General features: G+C 38.9%; 1 protein-coding gene across 5 annotated transcripts in view; it reads right to left on the minus strand.

Annotated features, from left to right (window-relative positions):
* MRPS27 (mitochondrial ribosomal protein S27) overlaps positions 1–21,030 on the minus strand; it is a 49,608-nt gene that overhangs the window by 19,925 nt on the left and 8,653 nt on the right. For 4 of the 5 annotated variants that reach the window (XM_086479460.1, XM_086479458.1, XM_086479457.1 and 1 more), the window contains exons 3-4: positions 20,064–20,134; positions 18,061–18,119 (exon numbers count right to left, since the gene is read on the minus strand). In XM_086479460.1, the coding sequence (XP_086335586.1) occupies positions 18,061–18,119; positions 20,064–20,134 (130 nt within the window). Of the gene's footprint in view, positions 1–3,879; positions 3,940–17,524; positions 17,552–18,060; positions 18,120–20,063; positions 20,135–21,030 lie in introns of all 5 variants that reach the window. The other variant, XM_086479456.1, reaches the window with a different exon arrangement.

Below are 21,030 nucleotides of genomic sequence, written 5' to 3' on the forward strand. Positions count from 1 at the left end.
TGAGCAATCTCCATTCTTTCATTATTTCTAGTATACATAATTTAGATGTGTTATTGTGCTTTCCTCAGAGTTAAAACAAGAAGTTTCATATGTCGCTAGTCCCTTAGTAGGATCTAGTTCAGGAAAGGAAGGAAACTATCTAGTGGTAGTCACTGTAACAAATTTCTTCCACCTGTACTTCAGATCTCTCCTACTTCTAGAACTAGAGAGAAACATGGGTTTGCATGTTCATTTGCTTTAATCAGGAGGGGATAGTGCCAGATTTCTTCTCATCCACTTAAAATTCTAAAAAGTCCTGAAGCAAAATGTAAGGACACTTAAAATGAATAAATATCATAAGAAATGTCTCTGTGAGCCAGCAAGAAGCTCTCTCAATGGAATGAGTCCAAAGCCACTCCACATTTTACACAAGTCATATAGGGCTGTGAAGCTTCTTGGCAATGCCATGTTTTTTTCTTCCCAGGCACATTTTTTAAGCTACAGTGCATAATGATCAAATGGATTCCAGGCAGGCTTAGCTTGGAAACTGGAAGGCTAAGGAAACCCACCCAAAACTCTCCCTTTGTTTGTCATTTCAAGCCACAGGCCTTGGGAAAAATCATCTGCATTTTAAATAGATGCAGAGGCATTGCTCATGTGTCAGTGTCAAAGGCAACAGTCCTGAAAAAAATCTTTGTTAACTGAAATTTCCTTTTAAACATGAACAAAACTTTATTTTTCCACCTTTTCTTTGCCTGCGCCTAATCTTTGTTGATTGAAATTTCCTTTTAAACATGAACAAAACTTTATTCTTCAGTCTCCTCTTTGCTTGCATCTTAGCCTACACCTTTCTTTGTATGCATCCTTTTAAAAATTTCATGTATAAACATATCAGTCCTATAGGAAATACCTCATGCATTAACTGCCTAAACTTAAGCAAAAACAGAGGGAACACTCCTTTTGTGATAAAATCAAAAAACTCAACTAGCATACATAGTATAAGAAATCAATTTTCAAAGGCACTAACAGGACAGGTTTAAAAAATTAGATGCATCAACTATAACAGAGTCTAATGCTGAGGCAGAATTATGCTCTTACACAAGAAGAAAAGTGGATTGGAGACTCCCTGAAGAAAGTCCACATTCAGCCCTTATTCTGTTTTAATTTTTGTTGACCTTCCTCCATATTTGATTTTAAACTAAATTTAGCTCTTGACGGCTTTGACCATAAAATTAATTCTTCTAAATTAGGCTCACTCCAGCTCCACTTGAATGCATATTTCTTGCACAGTGTCTTTTGTTCAGGAGTTGCACAGAGCTCTAACACCACTGATGAAAGAGTCCTCAAAACAGGCCTAAACGATCAGGTTTTAGATACGGAGAAATTACAGCACCAAACAGTCGAACATCACGGCTGAACAGAAACTTAAAGAATACTTTCAGTATCGGGTCTTGCTTTCCAGTGAAATATTACACTCATCTTTTATTTCTCCCCACCCCTACGTTACAGGTTTATATGTTTATTAACCGTTATGCTTGGTAAAAGGACCAGACCTGGGAAAGGATATATTTTGGGTAGAAGTACATACTATGCAGTCATTTAGGAAGTCTCAGGATATCACCCTGGTATAACCACCCTCTCCTAACAACCGAAGGGACAGAATTCACCGTTCAGTCATCTGAGTAGCTATTGCGTTACTCAAAACCACACTCCTGCACAGAAAGCTCAGCTTTGCAGTCTTCTTCTAACAATGACTATCATGTACAGCAATCAACCCTATAGTGGCTAGGATCTAGCTTATGCTTTACTGACCTAGCTACTTTGAGAGGCAGTTCTTGCAGCTGATTAACAAATGGCAAGCTGAATTTCTGATACAACAAGCATTTCGGCTCACTGTTGTCAATCTCTTGTATCACTAAATGCTCTTCTCCCTTTTGATGGAAGAGTGAAACACAAGGAACAGCGTTATTATGTTAAAAAGAAAAAACAGTATCATCGAATAGTTGCAAAATCCTAGATAAATGTTATAAATTTCAAAACAATATATGAATGGAGAAGCAGTTTACAGCATCACAAAAGAAATGCTTTGCTTATACATAAATAGACTTAAGAACCACTGCAAAAGAAACAGTAACAGCAACAGATCCAGAACCTACAGCAAAGTTTGAAGCAATTTATTGGGATTCCTAGCTCTGAAAAGTACCTGAATTATTTCTGTCCTTCCATCCACAGGTAGTAAACATAACAGAACTGGAGCGGAGCAGCTCTTCCAATCTTCTGCCACAGGTTACAGCAGGCAGACTTGAACCCCTCTAAAATCATTTGCAAAGCACAGAGAGGAGGAATCCTTCAGACAACTTCATCAACTTAAGCATTCCACAGGCTCGCCTTGAATGCCTCAGACCTTTACACTAATTAGTTTATAACCAGACTGAAAAAGCAAGGATCAGGCTCAAACAACATACTGCTTCTCAGTATACTCTTTGTTCTTGGGAAAACTCTTCCAAGCTGTTAAATGTGTTTCCTAAAAAGCTCCTCTAGCCATGTAGATTCAAAATACTCCAGAACTATGCACACTCTGGCAGGTCACCAATGAAGTTCACTTCTCAAAAGAACACGAGTCAGGATTTCTTCTGTATCAGCTTGGTTGAAGGTGCTCTGCATGCCTCAACCTGACACAACAGGACATCAGTCACAGGCCTTGTCTAGCTAGAAACTAAATGCCTTAACATTTAAAAATCCAGTATCAACATGATTCCTTGTTCTAGGTACAATATTTAAATGAGACAGGTTAAAGGGAAGGTCAACAGCCAGCTAACTAAAGCTAAAACTGGCCATTTGGGGATACCCAATGTGACTGGTAGAGAAAAAAACATTGTAATAGTATAAATACTGCTACCAAGAAAAGGTGGTGATGCCCAGTTTATTTTCATGCAGAAAATAAAACTTTGTCATTTTATCAACATTCAGAAGTTTTACTTTAGATGTGAACTATGAAACAAGCAACCTCCCTTTTTGGCTTTACTCCTTTATGATCAAGACAGAATGATGAGGTGAACGGCATGGGAGATTTGCAACACTTCTTGTTGCTTAAGAGATATATCCTCAATGAAAGAAATCAAATAAACCAACATTTTAATACAGTATTTCTATTTTTTTCCTCCTCCTAGGATAATGGAATGTCTTGTTACCCAACACCCCCCACCTCTCCCACTCCTTTTGGAAGACAGGCAGGAAAAACAGATTTTCTTCTCCCACACATGAAGAACCCATACAACTTTCTCCACAAAGCTGAAATTCGCTCAGAGACCAACAGCGAACAAGAAAAAGGAAAAGCCTTGTCATAATAGTAAGAGCAACAATAAAAAGCCCATCATTTTCCCAAACTATTGACTGTAAAGGACACAGCTCCTAGAATCTCTCTCTGTAAAAACACTTCTGGGCTTATAGTTGAAATTACTCGTTTTGAATATAAATGCCATTAATAATCTAGTGATTGAATAGCGAGTATCATAGGCTGAGGGAAATACACGGAATGATGGTGTGAGCTGTTGCTATAGTGATTCTGACAAGATACTCTCTAGCGCCTTTCCTTGTCCCTATGCAACCAAAGTAAAGTGTGATTTAAAACAACTCTTCCATTAATTATATCTTTTCCTGGTATCCTGGCATACAAAAACACATAGAAAGAAATTAAGACCTGTACAACACACTACATTTCTTGCTTCAGGGATATTTTTGCATCTCAGCAATTTCTAAGTGTGTCAGGCTAAAACTTGCTGTATTAAACCTCAACATCGGGTCAGTTCCGGTGAATCTTTACTTACGTGTCCAGAAACTGATTGACAGAAAGGCTGTAAAAAATGGCCTATGTAAGTGAAGTAGTGATTTGATTGTTACCATTTTACTAGCCCAGCTACGCCCATCATTACTTCAAATAATTCTCCACTTGTCTGAAACCTGGTACTACTGACTAGATAAATTTTTCAAAATGAAAAAGCAATGTTGTGAAAGCCCTGCTGTAATTCATAATTGCTGAAATCACTTTTGTACCTGGTTCACTTTGGAGAGAGAGAGAGGCACAGAGAGCGGGGGGGGGGGGGGGGGCGAGAGAGAGAGAGAGAGAGAGAGAGAGAGAGAGAGAGAGAGAGAGAGAGAGAGAGAGAGAGAGAGAGAGAGAGAGAGAGAGAGATCCCCTGCAAGAAAGTTTCTAGCAGAAAGCTAGTTCCCACTAGCTGCATATTGGAAGTTTGAAACCTTCTGGGTACCAAATAGTACTTATGACAGGGGCTCTCTTCAATCCAGGCTATCTGAAGATTATGTGATTTTAGGGAATAAATGGCTTCAAAGCTAGTTAGATGTTTCACTTAAAAAAAAATATTTAAATTACTTCAGATGCCTCAGAAAACCTCCATCTCATAGCCACCAACTATTGCAGTGATGCCACAGTGAAGTCTGTGTTCCATTAACCAAGCTGGACTGAGATGTAGCCCCCTGTACCCAGGGCTAAACCGTAACAGTTGCTCTAGCACCCGACAAACTGTCACCAGCCAGGGAGGGGAATCGGGAAAAGCAGAGCAGACCCGTGGCTTGAGGTGAAAACAGATTTAATGAAATAGCACTAATACCAACAGAGGTATACAAAGTTATACTCAGCCAGATGAGTATGCAGCAGTCACAATCAACAGAAAAGGAGTCCTCAGGAGCAGAAAGAGAAGAAATCCCAGCCAGAACTCCAACAGGACTCCCACAGGAGCTCCCCTTCCTCAGCAAACCTTCCCCCTTCACAATGACCATGACATTATGGTGTGGGCTACATCTGTAGCTAACTCTGGTCAGCTGCCCTGGCTGACTTGAAACTACTAACGGCCTGCCTGGCACGGCTGGGCTGTGATTCTACCTCAGCCTAACCAAGAGAAGCACCAAAGACTTTTCAAGCTGACAAGACAGAAACTCCAAGTTTTATAATAGTTCCTTCAGTGTCAGAGAGAACTGAATCAGAGTTAGGACAAACGTTCAAGAGTTTCTGCCTTCCAGCACCAAGCTTAAACTATGATAGTACACCTCTTGCACATTATAATAAAAAGGAATACTTTATGAGTATGCATAAAAACCACTGCCAACAAAAGCCAATAACGACTTTTTCTTTTAAGAGCGGGAAAACACCCAGCCTGTAACTAGACACTGCTATTACAGTATTTGTAAACTGCAACTTTTTAATGGTGTCTAATATACAGCCTAAATTTAACCCGAGACAAAATTAACATTGTCAGAGTCCTAATTCACTGAGAGCTGATGTCTACGTTGTAATGATGTTGCATTTTCCATTTATTTATTCTACTCAAATTCTTTACACTTCACAAAGTATCTCCCAGAAATACATAACACACTAGCTTCAAACTACTGAACATTACAGCCACTGACACAACCCTTAATACTTTTCAGCTTGATCACAGTCGAATTTGCACAGATTGCAAGCAAAGTATTCCTCTGGCTTGAGTACCAAAGGCTGCAATACAGAGGTGTATGAGCCAAACTGCTTATTCTGCAAAGGTGTTCAGTTTCACACCACATGCAACCTAAGCAAAAAGGAGATGCTGGCAACAGAGTGCTGATGCAGGAATAAAAATACTGCATGGATCTTAGCAGCCAACTTAAGCAAGGGAAAAGCCAAACCTTACATTTGCTGCCAAACACTTAAAAAACTGGATTTGCACAATTCAGGTTTCACCTTTTCAGACTTGCTGCCATAGTCCCACAGCTCAAGTTAACCTAATTTTAACATACTACGTGTGCCTTTTTCATTCTTCCCTGCTAGAGTCTGATTTCTTGTGCCTTGCTGTCCTTCTGTACCCCAGGAGCAAAGGGGAGGAAGAGCTACATGATAAGCTGTCAAGGCAAACAAATAAGGTTTTCATATTAAGCAGGAACATCTGCCACAGAACAGTCAAAACACCTGATGCTCACCTCTAGTTTCAGCCACAGCTGCTGTCAAAAAGGCAAGCATTTCCAAAAAGTAAACCATAGGTGCATAGCCAGATCTTGGCTACTGGGCAGTCCACCATGAATCTGTTTACATTCCATGTCATGTTTCAATAAGCAACAGCTTATCCATATTTTTTTGTGCTTCCAATCACCTATGTTCCTGAGAAAAATATTTTTAGCAATGACAACCAAAACTCCTCAAGTCCTTCATGATACATTTTTAACTGTTCCCTAACCACAGTAAGTAACCCAATCACAGTACTTCAGAGGCTAACTTCTAGTTAACGTATCTGTTAGTGTATCTAACTTCTTTCAAGCTCAGTGGGACAGAAAAGTCCCTTTAGTCCATTGCATATGTCAAGCACACGGACCAGTAAGCAAACCAAGGACAAACATGGCAAAACTGACTGAAGCATTTTGTCAGGCAGTTTGAAATTTGTGGACTCTTACCAGCTTTGTGATTGTTTAATTTTTTTCAGAAAAAGAAACCATCAGAATTGTTATTTAAAGAGAGAGACAGTAAGTACCTCACTTCAAGTACTGTACGTACTGTAGGACAAATCTTCCCTTGCACAGGCAGGTACAAGCTACGCAGTAAAATGAAGTTGTGCTACTCAAAACAGGCAGAGGATTTCAAATGCAAAGGGCTATTTTGTAGTTCCTCCCCTTCTGAGATAGGAATACATCTAGGACTGTTTGTTATAAATATAAACCACTACTGGCTTTGCTTCTGCTGATGAGCATCAGTGTATGATGAAAGGCCAGAATGCCCTGCCACTTCGCCTTGTTGCAATGGCCACTCAGATCTTGTACTCAGGCTCTGAACTGACATTTACAATCATCCAGGTCTCCAAGGCACTCACAGTACATAGGAGGCTTATACATGTCATGTTACTGCACAGGAGAACAGAGAAGACAGAAGAGGGAGGAAAACACTACAACTATTCGCAATTACGTACTGGATGTGTTGTTATCTGGCTTTTTTTATTTTACTCCTCCAAAGAATCATGACTTTCAAAACAACGCAATAGTATCTTACATAAGATGAACTTGCTGCTTTATGATCTAAAAAGGGGTGAAAGCTACAGGTCAGTAACTCCAATGGAAGGCCAAAAAAAAGCAAACCTTTGCAGAGAAAGTGGAGTCTACCACTCCTGCTGCAAATGCTCCTCTGCCACACTCTCACAGTAGCTGCTATACCTTGTCCACCCCCAGTTACAAGCACCAGCAACCAGTCTGGTTTGGCACAGGCAGTGTAGGCAAGGGTGGGGGGTGGGTTGTCCATTTTACTCCCAGATGTCCAATGCCAGAGGCCATCTATTTCGCTTGTGGCTGGATTTAGCCCTTCTCTGCTCACTCCATAATGGAACCAAGTAGAAAGTGGCTGATTAGACTGAAAAAAGTACTTTTCCCCTTTGTTAAGTGAAAACAGTAGTGAAAGAGATCACAATTAAATAAATGACAATTTAAAGAGGATGATCTTAAAGTTGACTTTAGAGATTAAAGCCAGCTTTATACCCACACTAATTCTTGGAAAAAGATACTACTCATAAAGGTGGAAATCTGCTTGCAAAGCCAGTTGCCAAAATTTGTGCGCTTTCAGCTTGACAAGCTCTACAGTGAAGGGGGAAGGGGCAGGGAAAAATCCCCGTTCATTTCTCAGCAAGAAAAAGAAGGAATGTTTATTGTGTCTACACTTACAGCTGAGAAAACATGAGTTTCTACGAGCTGCTCTCTTGTATATCCCTTTCCAATTTTAACAACAAACCTAACAACACATTCTTTGTTGGTTGTTTAAATGCTCCCTGAACTAGATGCTGGGTCAAATGCTCACCTGGTCTGAAGAGTCAACATATGGTTCCCCCAGCTACCAGGGGCCTGCCTCAAACCACAGAGGACCTGGCACACCAAACACGTGTGCATGGATCATTAATTAGACTAAGTCTCTGAGGCAAGGACAACTCCAGCACTTTCTAAGGATGTGCAGACGAGTATCCCACAAAATCTGTCAGGGTGGTGAAGATGGACAAAAGCTGCTGAGAGCTGCCACAGCATTATTCCTGAAATGACCAACTCCACATTTAAGAGAGCCCCTCAAGTTTTCAAACTGGTATAGCAAAGGGGAGGCAGGGAGGCAGCTGAAAAGCCTGGGGACGCTCTCCTTCAGGGACAGGGGACGCACCAGGATTTTTGGAAATAAATAAGGGGATATTATCAGCTGATAGGAGGGGCTTGGGCTTCTATCTAAGCTTCCCCCACCCCATCATGCCCTACCTTTCACCCCTCTCAAAAAAAAAAAAAAAAATGGAAGGGATTATTCTGCTTAGGAACCAAAGAGTTTCCACGTAAAGGACAGAAATAGAAAAAGAGGTAACAGGGACTTTCCCAGAAGGAACAGTCGCAGGTAGCTGAGCAGAGCGACTGGAGTGTTTGGTACAGAGAAGCACTGAAAATGCAACTGGCCTCATTCCAGCAGACAGTATAGATATAGATATGGAGCATACAGCCTTAAAAATAGCTCACTATTAAAGCAACATTAAAACAACCACCGAAAAATGTTGGCACCTTGAATAGCCGCTTTTTTTCATATTGCTACTGGGCATCTTGCATTCAGAAATTTGCACTTTAATTTCTCATTTCTAGAAGACAAGGAGAGAAATAACCTCAGATATCACCCCAGGAAAATGTTAAACTATGATCTTTGCTTAGCAGTATCTCTATTCAACTATAGCAAAGCATTGTTTTCTATGTCTGTTTGCAATAGAAGCTTCCTCTCCCCTTACAGAGTAGAACACTTCTTCAGAGGCACAAATGTATATGCAGAAATAAGCAGCCATACAAGTTAACTAAATACACCTGCTTATTTTCATTTTTGTTTTGCACTCTAATGTTTTTGAACATTTCTGAAGAAGATCAAAGTATTTTAAAAAACCTGAACCGTTGGAATCAAGCAACGTAAGATGGCTTCTCAAATTTCTTTATTACAAGGGCCAAAAAAAAAAATCTATAGCCTAACAGATATAACCAGATAATTTTCTAAATGTCTCGATAATTGATTGTTGACCAAACATTCTGAAGCCTACAAAAGTATAAACATTAATTTCTGTAAATAAAACCAGCCAGCTATTTAAAACCTAACATTCCCAATAATTTATAAGCTAAAGAAAGACATATGCTAAAATAGGTCTCTCCCTTTCACAGTAATTTTGATTCTGTTACAACCCTTTTTTCTACAGTGGCGTATAACAGAACAAAAGAAGGTTAGATCTATACCTGTAGTGCATTATTTCATCACTTATCACGGTCTTTCTGTTATCATGTTCTTTCCATTTCCAAAGTCTTTCACCTTCTGGAACCTGCATCACTTCTGCTACCTGTTACTACAAACTATGCAGCAAGATGCATCAAAACCACAGATACCCTCAGAGCACCACACAACAGACACTCTACTGGATCATATTATACTAAGTTGAACTTCTTCACTGTTACCAACAAAGCACAAAACACTTTTCTTGACTACTACAAGTCCAATAAGATGGCGTAGGCCCTTTTCATGTGATTGATCAGACTGTGTTCATCTTACATGCCCTGTGGAACACAGCATGCTTATATACAACAATGATTCGTTTAAAATTAAGTTCATATGGATTTTTCCTTGTATACAGTAGAATGAAGGGAGGTTCTCACTGAAAATGCACATGAGCCTTGGATTTCATATGCTGGCTGAAGTAACAGAGGAGAAAATATTTTAGTGCCTTTATCCTTCTCTCTATCAGCCTACACTATAAAACCAGCATAAGACTTGTCATCATTCATCCATACTGACAATCTTCTTAATAAAGGTGGTGCAGAACAGGAACTCTCATGCAGTGGAATGTCAGAGAGATGCTTTGGTTCCAGCTCTGCTTCGGTGCACCCTTCAAGAGCTGATACTGTTTGCATGGTAGAATACCAACAGTGTCATGAAACTACATGTATAGGTATTATTAGCATTCACGTTAAGTCTCCTGGAGAAACTTTTCTTCAAACATTGTAAAGAAAAAAAAAATTCAATAGAAAGACAGATAGACACAAATCCCTTTTCATACTAACCTGCAGTGTAATATGGCCTGGAATGTTTCAAAACATTTCACATTCTTAATGGATCTCCAGTTCCACTTTCTTACAAGCGTTACTTTCAGTTAAAAATAAGAGAAAACAATTAAAAGAGAAAATCCCGAGTAAACACGGGTAAGGGAATCAGCTTTACAATATGCACATTCAACCCAAGATTTATTTTCAACATAACAGCTGTGGCAGGCTATGCAACTCCTATACCCATCATCAGGACACCAGCAAGCCAACACTACTTTCTGTGTACCTTTCCTCTCCAGCTCCTAACTCAAACTTTGCCAGAATAAAATTGACCAAGTCAAAATTGACCAAGTCAAGCTCTAAATACTCATCCTGTCCTTAAAAATCTGTTTTCAATAAAATACATGTCCTTATCAGAAGCTCATCCACAGTTACTTGCACAGTTCATCTAAGCCATGAACACCCTGATTCACCCCATAGAAAACCGATAATGGCAACAAATCAACACCGTAACTTGTATCATAAATCGCCTTTACTCTCTCTTCTACTACTGATTACAGTAAAATAATCACAACTACTGACATTCCTAAGAGATTTTCTGCCTGATCTGGAGAAGTCTTTTGACTTTGTACTTACTCTTCTGTCTTGTGACATTTAAACTGTTCAGCATTTTGAGCACATACTTGTTGCAGTAGCACAAAAACCTGTATTTCCCAAAGTACAGGACAAATGCTCTCCCATTTTTAGCCTATTTTGTTGCTTTATGCATGATGTGTGAAGACAAATGAAGTTAAAATGGCCTAACATTTTCATTTGAACAGCTACCCCCAGTCTTGCTCACACCACAATCCAACACTACTCAGCAGTGTGACTAAGCAAGTTAAACCTAAGAAATTAACAGAATTTCTGTTTGAAATAAACTGCTTACAAAAAACCACTCACCCTGAATTCAACGATTTGCATTAAATATCTTTTTATCCTCAAGAAGCACGTATTTTACAGCTAATTTTACAAGCAGCATACCACAGACTAGAGACAGTTCCTAGCTAAGCAACTGAAACCAGAATTTTTAACAACTGTTGCCCCTTCTACAGCTGCAATCATAATATATTCCTTATTCTCCTATGTTATGTTCAGTTCAGCTCAATAATGAGTAACTTGTGACTCAAAACAGCAGGAATGCATGCTTACCTCTTCTAAATAAAAAGAGGAATAAAAGCTGGCAGCTACAAATACTACTATCCTGACATCTTGAGAATCTGCTAATTTCAACAAATAAACCCAGGATTTCCTGTAGTTGGTAAGTTTTAAATGCGAAACACATTCTGATAAATGCTTTCCAGATTGTATCTAATATAGTTAATGCTTACATAATCATTAAAATGTGCACACTTGAGAAAACGAATACTTCCATCCAATTTTCTTTCTCAAGAGAGTTGTCCATATCAATGGAAAACAGCATCCTGGTGAACACTTCTCTCTTTTTAAAAATATAATCAAATATATAAATTAAATTGGAAATAAATACCTGTTAACTTCATAAATACCTACACAAGATTGTCTTCTTGCTCAGTTAAAAAATGGTACCAAATTTAGTACAGTAATTCCAAATAAACTCAAAATGGGTTAAAGTGTTAACAGAAAATAACAATAAGGCCTTCTTTAGAAAGAGATATAAAATTAAAAACACGAAACATGATCAAAGTCTTTTATTTGAATTAAGATTTCTTGGTTGCTGATTTAAACACAAGACGAAATTCAACAATTCAAATAATTCTAATTAACCTACAAACAATAAGACAGCTCTGGTCCACAGCATGTCAAGATTATTCCTTAACAACGCAGTTCGTAATTTTTTTCCTGCCGTATTTGTTTTGATTCAAAAAGGAATAAATACTTGGACCACAAAGGAATAATTTAGGTTGATGGATAACCACAAAGCTAGCAGTTGCCAAAGAAGGGACCATGGCAGCTTTGGGTATGGTCGTAAGCCTAATAAAAATTAAGGGGTTTATGCTAGTAGTTGCCATCTTCAACACTACTTAAAGGGAAGAGATTGCTGTATTGTCCAACACTACTTAGCAAAGCTGTAAGAGAGGGAACTCAACAGAAACAATAACTTTATATGCTTTTTCCTTCTGTTTACATGAGTTTGGAGCTGCTGCCTGGCTCTAGCTGCCATTACTGCTCAGGGGCTTTAACAGAACATGAAGTTCCTCTCAGGGGAAGTCGGATGGGGTTAATTCTCAAGTGTACCTTTAGAATTATTAGTCTTCAAAGCTAGCAAAGAATAAATCTCTGCCTGTGTTTGTGTTTTAAATTCTGAAGCTTATAAAAGGCTCTACTTTGCCCCAGTCATTTGTATTCATATGAACAGCTCACTCTTTACATTTTTGGCTACAATTTAACCTTTGTCTAGACTTTTAGTGTTTCTCAAATATAATGCAAGATCTGCCTCCAGACAGGCTTTTTACTGGTGCAGGAATTTATGAAACAACCTTTAGAATGACACTGGATATAGCAAAACTGACCTTGGTACGAGTCAATTTCTGAGACAAAATTTGCTTTTCTCCTTCAACATATAACAAGTACAGAATTTGTGTTAAATACTCACACTGTACTTCAGTCTATTTCCAACACTATCTAATAGATAGAATGCTTTAAGCTGCTGGCAAGAATGATGCCAGCTGAAAGATACGAAAATTCTGCTAATACTTTTTTCTTGCAAGAATAGTAATGAAAGCCTTTCTCCCAATACTAAACGAAAAATGTATCTACATGGGGTATGGATTGAGTCAGTTCTTTCCATTTCTGAATCTGACCAGCTTTATCTTTCTATCTACTCCAGAAATCTCGGGGGTGGTTGCCTATAGCTGATACATGCGTTCTGTTTCTAGAAGCAGCTTTCTCTTCCCCTTGTTTTAAATAGAAGAGTTTTAAAAATCCAAACACTTACCCCTCTAGTGTTTTTAACATGAAGAAAAAGAAAAGATTAGTAGGAAAGTCTTCCAACTTTTTCTGCTTTTATATGCATTGCCTAGAAACTCTTGTCCAGTTTCTGACAAGCTTAAAGGAAAGCATATACAAAAGCACAGATGAACTAAGAAAAGCAGATGACTGAAAAGTCCTGTGTTACAGTAAGAGATTTTTCTGAATGCTTTTCAGCATTACATCTTTACTGATAGTTCTCCTTCGCTTTACAGCACAGTTACACTGACTGAGCACACCTACTAGATGTGGTTACAGAATTAGGCTTGCTGAAATTTTGCTCTCGGTTCTGAAACGTATTTGGCTAGTTATCTCTCCCAATGGTTCCTACAGCTCAGACTCTGACAAACCATGGACAGACAATGACAACAGAGAAACTGTGAAAGATGACAGGGAGAGTAAGCACAGGTACCCCTCTGTGCAGAAATGAGCGAATGATGGAGCCAGAAGAGCACTGGAGTCTCTAAGACCATAACGCTTACTTCTGACAGCACTGGCTTGGATAGTGACCAACAGTTCTTTCTATGAAGCAGCATCACACACTGGCCACCATAATGCAACAGCATTAAACACAGGTATTTCTGTCATTCACATGCAAATTACTGGAACATTCTAACGAGGTAAATCCATCCCACGCCTCCCAACCCGCCAACGACCTTTTGCCAATGAAGTTATTTTGGATTGCTCAGCTGAGGCAAATGTCCAAACTGGTAAAACATACCATTCTGGCTATGACATGTATTTTTCTTTCAGATGCTTCCACCATTTCTCAATATCATTTGAAAACAGCACTGCCGTGTAACTTGAATAATAGGCAGATATTTTTGACATTTATCTATATGTCTCTTTTTTTTTTTTAGCCACATATTTGCCTGGAGGGAGCGAAAGCCAAGACCTGATGAACTGATGAAGTCTGTGTCAGCTACAGCCTTAGGACAATGAAAAATCTCAAAGGAAGAATTAAATACGTTGTAGGGTTGTATCTACATCTCTCCTCCTTTTTCTGTTTGTGCTGGAACAGGTTAATGATATTCATTACATCCTGTAGATCTATATACAGAAAGAAAATATACTACTGGGAATGAATGCCATGCAAAGTGTATTTCAGGAGTAAGCATTTCTTTTTGGTCCACTGTGATCACTTATTACAAGCAATACTTTAGAGTAACTAAATATTTTCAGATACTAAACTGCTTGATCTGCATGAAAGTATCAAATAATGCAACTTCCGCAGCCACAGAACAGACATGCAGATACAGACAATGCAGGTGAAACTTATTTTGCATGTGATGTCACCCTAACTACTGATACACTGGCATTATAAGGAATAAGCACAACTTCATATACATGGAGACCACTACAGTCCCAAAATGATTTAATGGCTGAAATTAGGCCTCAAAACTGTAACTTGCTACCATGAAAGATATAACACATATCTAAGAATAACTTCTAATAGTTTGCTAACGTTCCATTTTGTCATTATAATCAAGTACTGACCCCAGGTAATAAAACCTGAAATCTGCAGAAATAACTCAATTTCAAAAAAAGCAGTTATTAATCAAGGAAAGGTTATGAAAAAATCTAGGTAGATCATGCAAGGATTTGCAGAGTGCATGCACACACAAACATTTACATTTTACAGACTGTGTGCATACTTTTTTGTACACAGTGGGTCATGGGTTTGATGCAATTAAAAATCCTCCTGAGCAATCACCACATATAATTTCCACAATTTCTTTCAAACACATTGAAAATCTCTGTTGGCATAAAACCTACATACAGAATTAGCAGAGTTACCTCACCACAAAACCTCTCTCCATTATGCTAATGTTCCTATCACAGGAAAAACACCCTGACGTGAGAAACAGTGACACCTCAGTGAGACAGGACAAAGTAAGGCGAACTGCAGGTCTTTGATCTGGCTGAAAGTGCTCTGCATTCTGATTAGAATTTCTGCTGGGATCCTAAGAGATGAAAGGATTTTTTTTAAGTCTGACAGTTAATGGAGGGGGGAGGTATTCAAAAGAGAACAAAAAGAGGAGCACTGAAAGCAGATGACGTCATGCCTCAAAATGGCCTTTACCATCTTACTGACAAGTTCCACAATGCAGCACAGCAGTTTCCACACAGCTATTCTTGAGAGCTCAGGATCCTCTGTGGAGACAGTATGGCTGGAGATCCACTGCTTTAAAAGGATGGAAAGTTGCAACAGGTCTAAGTATAACATGTATATTGTATTTTGTGTTCCTAAATGCACTATGATAATGCTCCACAATACTACTTTTCGAAACTACGTTCTGCCTGACACACTACAAAGAAAGTCTCCAGTCTACAAAGCTTACAATTACAAATTCTGGCACTCCCATCTTCTGGAAAACCCCACACAGAGAGCATGGAAATGCCATTTACTTCCCTCTCATTCTTCCCACAGGCACAGTTTGCCCTTTTCTACCAGGAACACCTTCCAACCTTGTAGGGGCCTCGGAACTGACTATCCTTCACCTCAGATTGCCAGAGGCACCCAATATTGGGGAGAGACAGCAAAATCTCCCCCTTATACTCTACAAGCAGTTAAGGGGAAAAACACAGGACTCTAGGAGCATTCTGCTCATTTAAGTTCAGGCAAATGCACACGGTCAACTTCCCAGGCCATGTACATGCCATCTGCTCACAACGGATTTGTATACCTTAAAAGATATAAAAAAGCTTTTTGCTGAAACTGCCTTCCACTTTTTTAGAAGCTTACTCTCCTTACATAAAGTACAAAAACTGTGCTTTGAACTGTTTCTCATTAAGCCAGAAAAAGAGATTTCTTGTCAAAGCTTCTCTGTTTCTTAACTCTCCCTCTCTAACACCTCCTTTATGTCTCATGCTGTGGCCACTTTTGCACAACTTTCTGTGTCAAACATCCTCCCAGCTGCAAAGAGATATCTTTATAAATACATTCTTCATTTGAACTCCAGTCTAAGTGCAAAATGTAAAGAACAATAAAAGGGGCCTTGCAGATACCAACCACATCTCTTATTTCCTGAAGCTAGCACACTTATTTTCATTTGAAAGGGAAGCTGATGTTATAATTGAGATTTTTACATTTTCACACAAATTATAGACCTCTCTACAGTGTTTCACCCCCTGCATATAAATGCATTTTCAGCGTAGTTTCACAGGTCATGCTGGAATGAAGCTTCTGGAAAACTGATGCTAACATCACCAAACAACTAAAGACTTTGCAACACAAAACAAAGCAGCATTACAGGGACACATACGAGAAAAATTCCGACCAAAGCATGTCTGACAAGCTGTGTGACATATCAGTACCTCTCTATTCTCTCCATGCAGACTACTACAATATGTATCAATTACAAACGATCATAATTGATGCGCACATAACTATACTCACCAGCCGCAAAAGAGGTATTTCTCAGAGAAACAGTAAATAACTGTAATTATTTTGAACTGCAAATCTCTCCTTTAGAATGTGTTTTTAGGGATAAAACCCCTGTAATTTAAACTGATGTACTAACCAGGCACAGATGAAGAGTGGGAAGGATATTTACATGTTAGAGATTCCCATTCTGTTCTCTCCCTCTTGCTATGGAATATTTTCTATGCTTCTAATTTTTTGTCACTCCCCCTGAACCTCTTGTTTTCAAGAAGGAAGGACCTCTAAGATACATTACGTAAGAACACCTCACTGGCTATCTGTATTTGATCTGTACCACTTTGAGACGCAGCAAATAAACTACCACACTTTCCTCTTGGTTTCAGGGCATTCAAAGGTCTCTTGGCACCTCTTTATCCTACAAGGCCCAACTCTTATCAGAATGAACGGTGTGACACAATGCTTGCCTTAAACTGCCTTTACTTTCTCCTGTTTTCATCTCACCTGTGGCAGGATGGAAAACTGATTTCTGATCACAGATTCTGACATGACTAATAAAATCTTGATCAGGAGGAATGAAAGCTCCACTAACCTCCTTTCTGTGAGAGATTCTTCTTCCTCCTTTTACTTTTTCATTACAGGATATTGCTAGTATTAGCAAACCGCATTTCTCTTGTTTCTATCTTGAAGTTCTGAGGTTAAGATACTGCCCCAGTAGTACCAGAGACTCACAGAGATCTGAAGTCTAATGCAGTCAGGTACTTACAACTATGCATATACTTAAACCATCCACCCAGTAAACTTCTTCATTAAAATATCAATTATTATTATTTACAAATAGCAACATGACATTATTTGTAAAGATGCTCTCTCATGCACTTTGACAGGATGAGTTACTTTCTTCACCAGAAAACCTAGCTCTCAAAAATGTGTGTGCAACCACCCATAAAAGTACTGATTTATTTTAGTGATCAGCAAGAAGTACTGCCCTCTTTAAGTCAGTACTGAGATGTATTGACCTGAAGCAAGCAAGCAAGCATTCAGTCTGACACTGGCAGAAAAGGTACCCAACACACTTCACTCAACACAAAAGTAGCTGCAGAAAACCCTAACAACCCATGTATAAGGTGAACTACAGAGCTTCTCTGGGAAACTTAAAGTACTACAGGGATGAAAACCAAAACCATACTTCATTTAGCCTTGCTGACTTAGTTATTACCATAGCATGCCCATTATCATTCTAAGGAAACAAGCTTCCTTGAGTCCTTCGCTCACACATGCAAATATGCATATAGCAAATTTAGTTAAATTGTGACTTAGAGAACAAAGAAGTATCAGAAGGAAAAACTGTAAACAAATATAATTTCAGCATCTCTAATGTAGACTGTAGCTGGAGGTTGTATTAGCTGTTCAGTGGCTCAGACTAACAAGCTTAACAGGAGTCAATGCCAGAGGTCCAGAAGCAGGGTAGCCAGAAGGAGAAGTTCCCAAGAAGGCCCTTATCTGTGAGTTGTAAGACAAGTAGATGCATATATTTTCCAAAAGAGAAATCAAAGCAAATAAGCTGGAAAGGGTCAGAGACTTAAAAGGGCAAGACTTCATGGCATTTACTTGTATGTCTCAAAGCTCACGTTGGGGGGAGAGATGCTTACTTGTAAAGGTAGTATTCAGCTTGATCCACTTCCTCTCGTGAAGAGATGTTGTCAACAAACTGATTTAAAAATAAGAAAGAAAAGCTTCAGAGGGAGCACTCACAAAGCATATTCAAAGAAAATGCCCCTTCAGTAAAGAAAACACGTTTAGCATATTTAGGTGTCTGACAGTACTTGGAGGTCTTCAAGCCTTTGCTCACTCCTACTCATGTTTCTTCCAGACTGCCAAGAGTCAAATCTTTTTAAACAGAGACAACTCCCCTCCTCACCTCTAAGAAACGTTATGCACTTCGAAAACACGAAAACCATCTGAGAATTACGTCCATATAGCCCACTACCCTGTATTTTTGCTGCTCCTCTCTGAATTTTTTGCTCTTTCATTTGAGAATACATTCAATTCCTTACCTTTTTTCTTCCAACTTTGAGTGAGTCTTGACATGCCTTACTTCTCTTTCTAAAAAGTATTCTGTTCGACGAAGTTTGCCTGATGTACCTATTCATACTATAAATTCTGAATGACAGGGGCAACAGCATTTTGTATTTCACCCCACATACAAATTAAGGTAAGAAAAAAATCACCTCGCATGCTGTAAAGCACAATTTTCCTCTCATTTAAAATCTCGTCTACTCCAGACAATCTTCCAAAATTCCCAGCGCTATCAACTATTTAAACAAAAGCCAAGTTTTCAACAAGACTTTGTCTTATGGTACAGTGCATCCTGTTTTCCTGTATGTTTTAATAACACAAGCAGAAAGATGCTGGAACACTCCAGAGTCTTCCCAATGTAATACCTTTAGCTCAGAATATATAAACAACATGTTCTCAAGGTCAGTACTTCTCTTTACCTAAAGCACAAGCTAGAAATAATACTTTCAGCTGACTGGTAGTTGCTCTCTAGTTTCTTAACACTTCTTGCATACTGTATACATGTAGGTCTCATCTTCTGAGTGTGGCAATAGCATGCCCGCGCACTTCATTTACATTTTAGAAAGCAAGAACCCAATAAGAGCTTCAGGTATTGCAAAATGGGCTGTTTGACAATCTGGAAATGTCGTTTCTCCAGAGAAGAGGTCAGCCCAAAGCAGGAAAACAAAGGAAAGGAATAAAGCTGATTAGGTAATAAAAAGGAGAGGAACACCCATTTCCCCCATGGATGCTGTCTCAGAAGCAATATTCTAGAATGCTTGATCTGCATAAATGCTTGAACTTGTAACTGCACAAAATGTTCTGTGACTCCTCAGTTAGCGGTGCCAATGATCCTAATTTGTGGCATTACTGAGGTAGCAGGGTGGTGACTCAGCTTTTTTGAATAATTTTGAAGATTGGAATTACTTTGTCCTGTTTTTTTTAAAACAAGTGACACATTAATTCTACTTCTTCAGTACAAACACTCACTTACACAGGGGACTTAAAAGCACATTTCATGTCTCTGCCTCCACTCCCCCTCCCCAAATGAACTCATACAGAGGATGGAAACAGATACTAATTCCAGTAAAAACAACGGCTTCGCTTATGCCATGCCAGCATTCGTCTTGCCTCAGTCTGCTGATGCAAAATGTATCCACCTTTGCCTCACTCTGCAAGGAGCCTGAGGAGCGGAGCAAGATGCACGCAGACAGCCAGTGTGCTAATTCACTGCATTCCCTTAGCAGCCTGAGTTCTTACCAGGTGCCTGAAGGTGCATTAAAGCTTTCACCAAGACAGAAACCACAGGAAGGCACGGAAACATACATTAGGGAAATACATAGCCCAGTAACAGTGAGGCCAGATATTACCGAAAAAAAAAACCTATTTCTGTTTTGAAGACCCTACAGTCCAGGTACTAATGAGTACAAAGTAACAATAAAACAGCTTTGTACATTAATTTAACAGTATAACAAGACATTTATGATCCCAAAACTCCCAACAGAGGCGATACCATTCATCCCCTCTCAGCTCACTTGATTTCATAAGCATTCCACTGTCATTTCCATCACCTTATGACTGGGATTTATTTCCTTACCCGGGCTATTGTCAAAGAGCTAACAGGCAGCTTTCTTTCATAGGTTCTGTCCATTAAGTGGGCTAAGTCAGCTGGAGAAAACAGAAAAAAGAGTATGTTTAATCAACTAGCATTACAGGAAAATCTGCAGAGCCATCATATAACCTAGAACAGAACCTCTGTCCATGAAATCAAATTCTGGTTCCTTATTAGCATCTCATCTTGAAGTTGTATGAAAACAATACTTTCAATTATTTTTAAATACTTTAACAGAAAACAACACATGGGAAGGTTCTCAACATGATGATTTTAACTTCCTAGAAAGACGGGGGAAAAAAGCAAACTACCCTATAATGTGTTGGATGAAATTAGCACAACTAATGTAAGTCATCTAAAAAAAATTAAGCAGAGGTCCTTAAAATTCACATTTGCTTTCAAGCTTAACATATGCTGGACAGTGCTTTTTGGCATGGCTCTGTCCTTTATTTTATGGTAAAACAATGAGACACAGAAACAAGCAGTACCGTACTGACAAAACCTACAGTCACAAAGAGCAATCCAAAGAAAGCCTGTTAATCAATCTGGGCACTGTGCCAGTACCTTATTAACTTTATAGCATTCTGCTCCAGCAATTGTAAAGCAACATTAATTTGACCATACAGGAACTTTAAGCTTCTGACTGTTGAACAGGTAGTCAACCATTGCATTTAATGAATTTAATTGGAAGTTAAATTAATTTAATTTAGAGTTTTAGTTTTATACTGTTCCTGGAAAGTAATGATCAGGAAGACCAAGCTGTTTACTGTGTGCTACAGCGTCAGCTGTTTGATTCTTAGCTGAGATATGAACTGATGATATCCACATATAAAATCTAGAGACTTCAAACATACTTTCTTTCTATTCTCCTGCATCTTTCATGACCAGGAATCCAACATGTTCTCTTTGTATCAGTAACACCTTGCTTCATCCTTTGTACCCCAAGACTACA

This window comes from Leptosomus discolor, chromosome Z, assembly GCF_034619465.1.
Source record: "Leptosomus discolor isolate bLepDis1 chromosome Z, bLepDis1.hap2, whole genome shotgun sequence".
Lineage (NCBI taxonomy): Eukaryota > Metazoa > Chordata > Aves > Leptosomiformes > Leptosomidae > Leptosomus > Leptosomus discolor.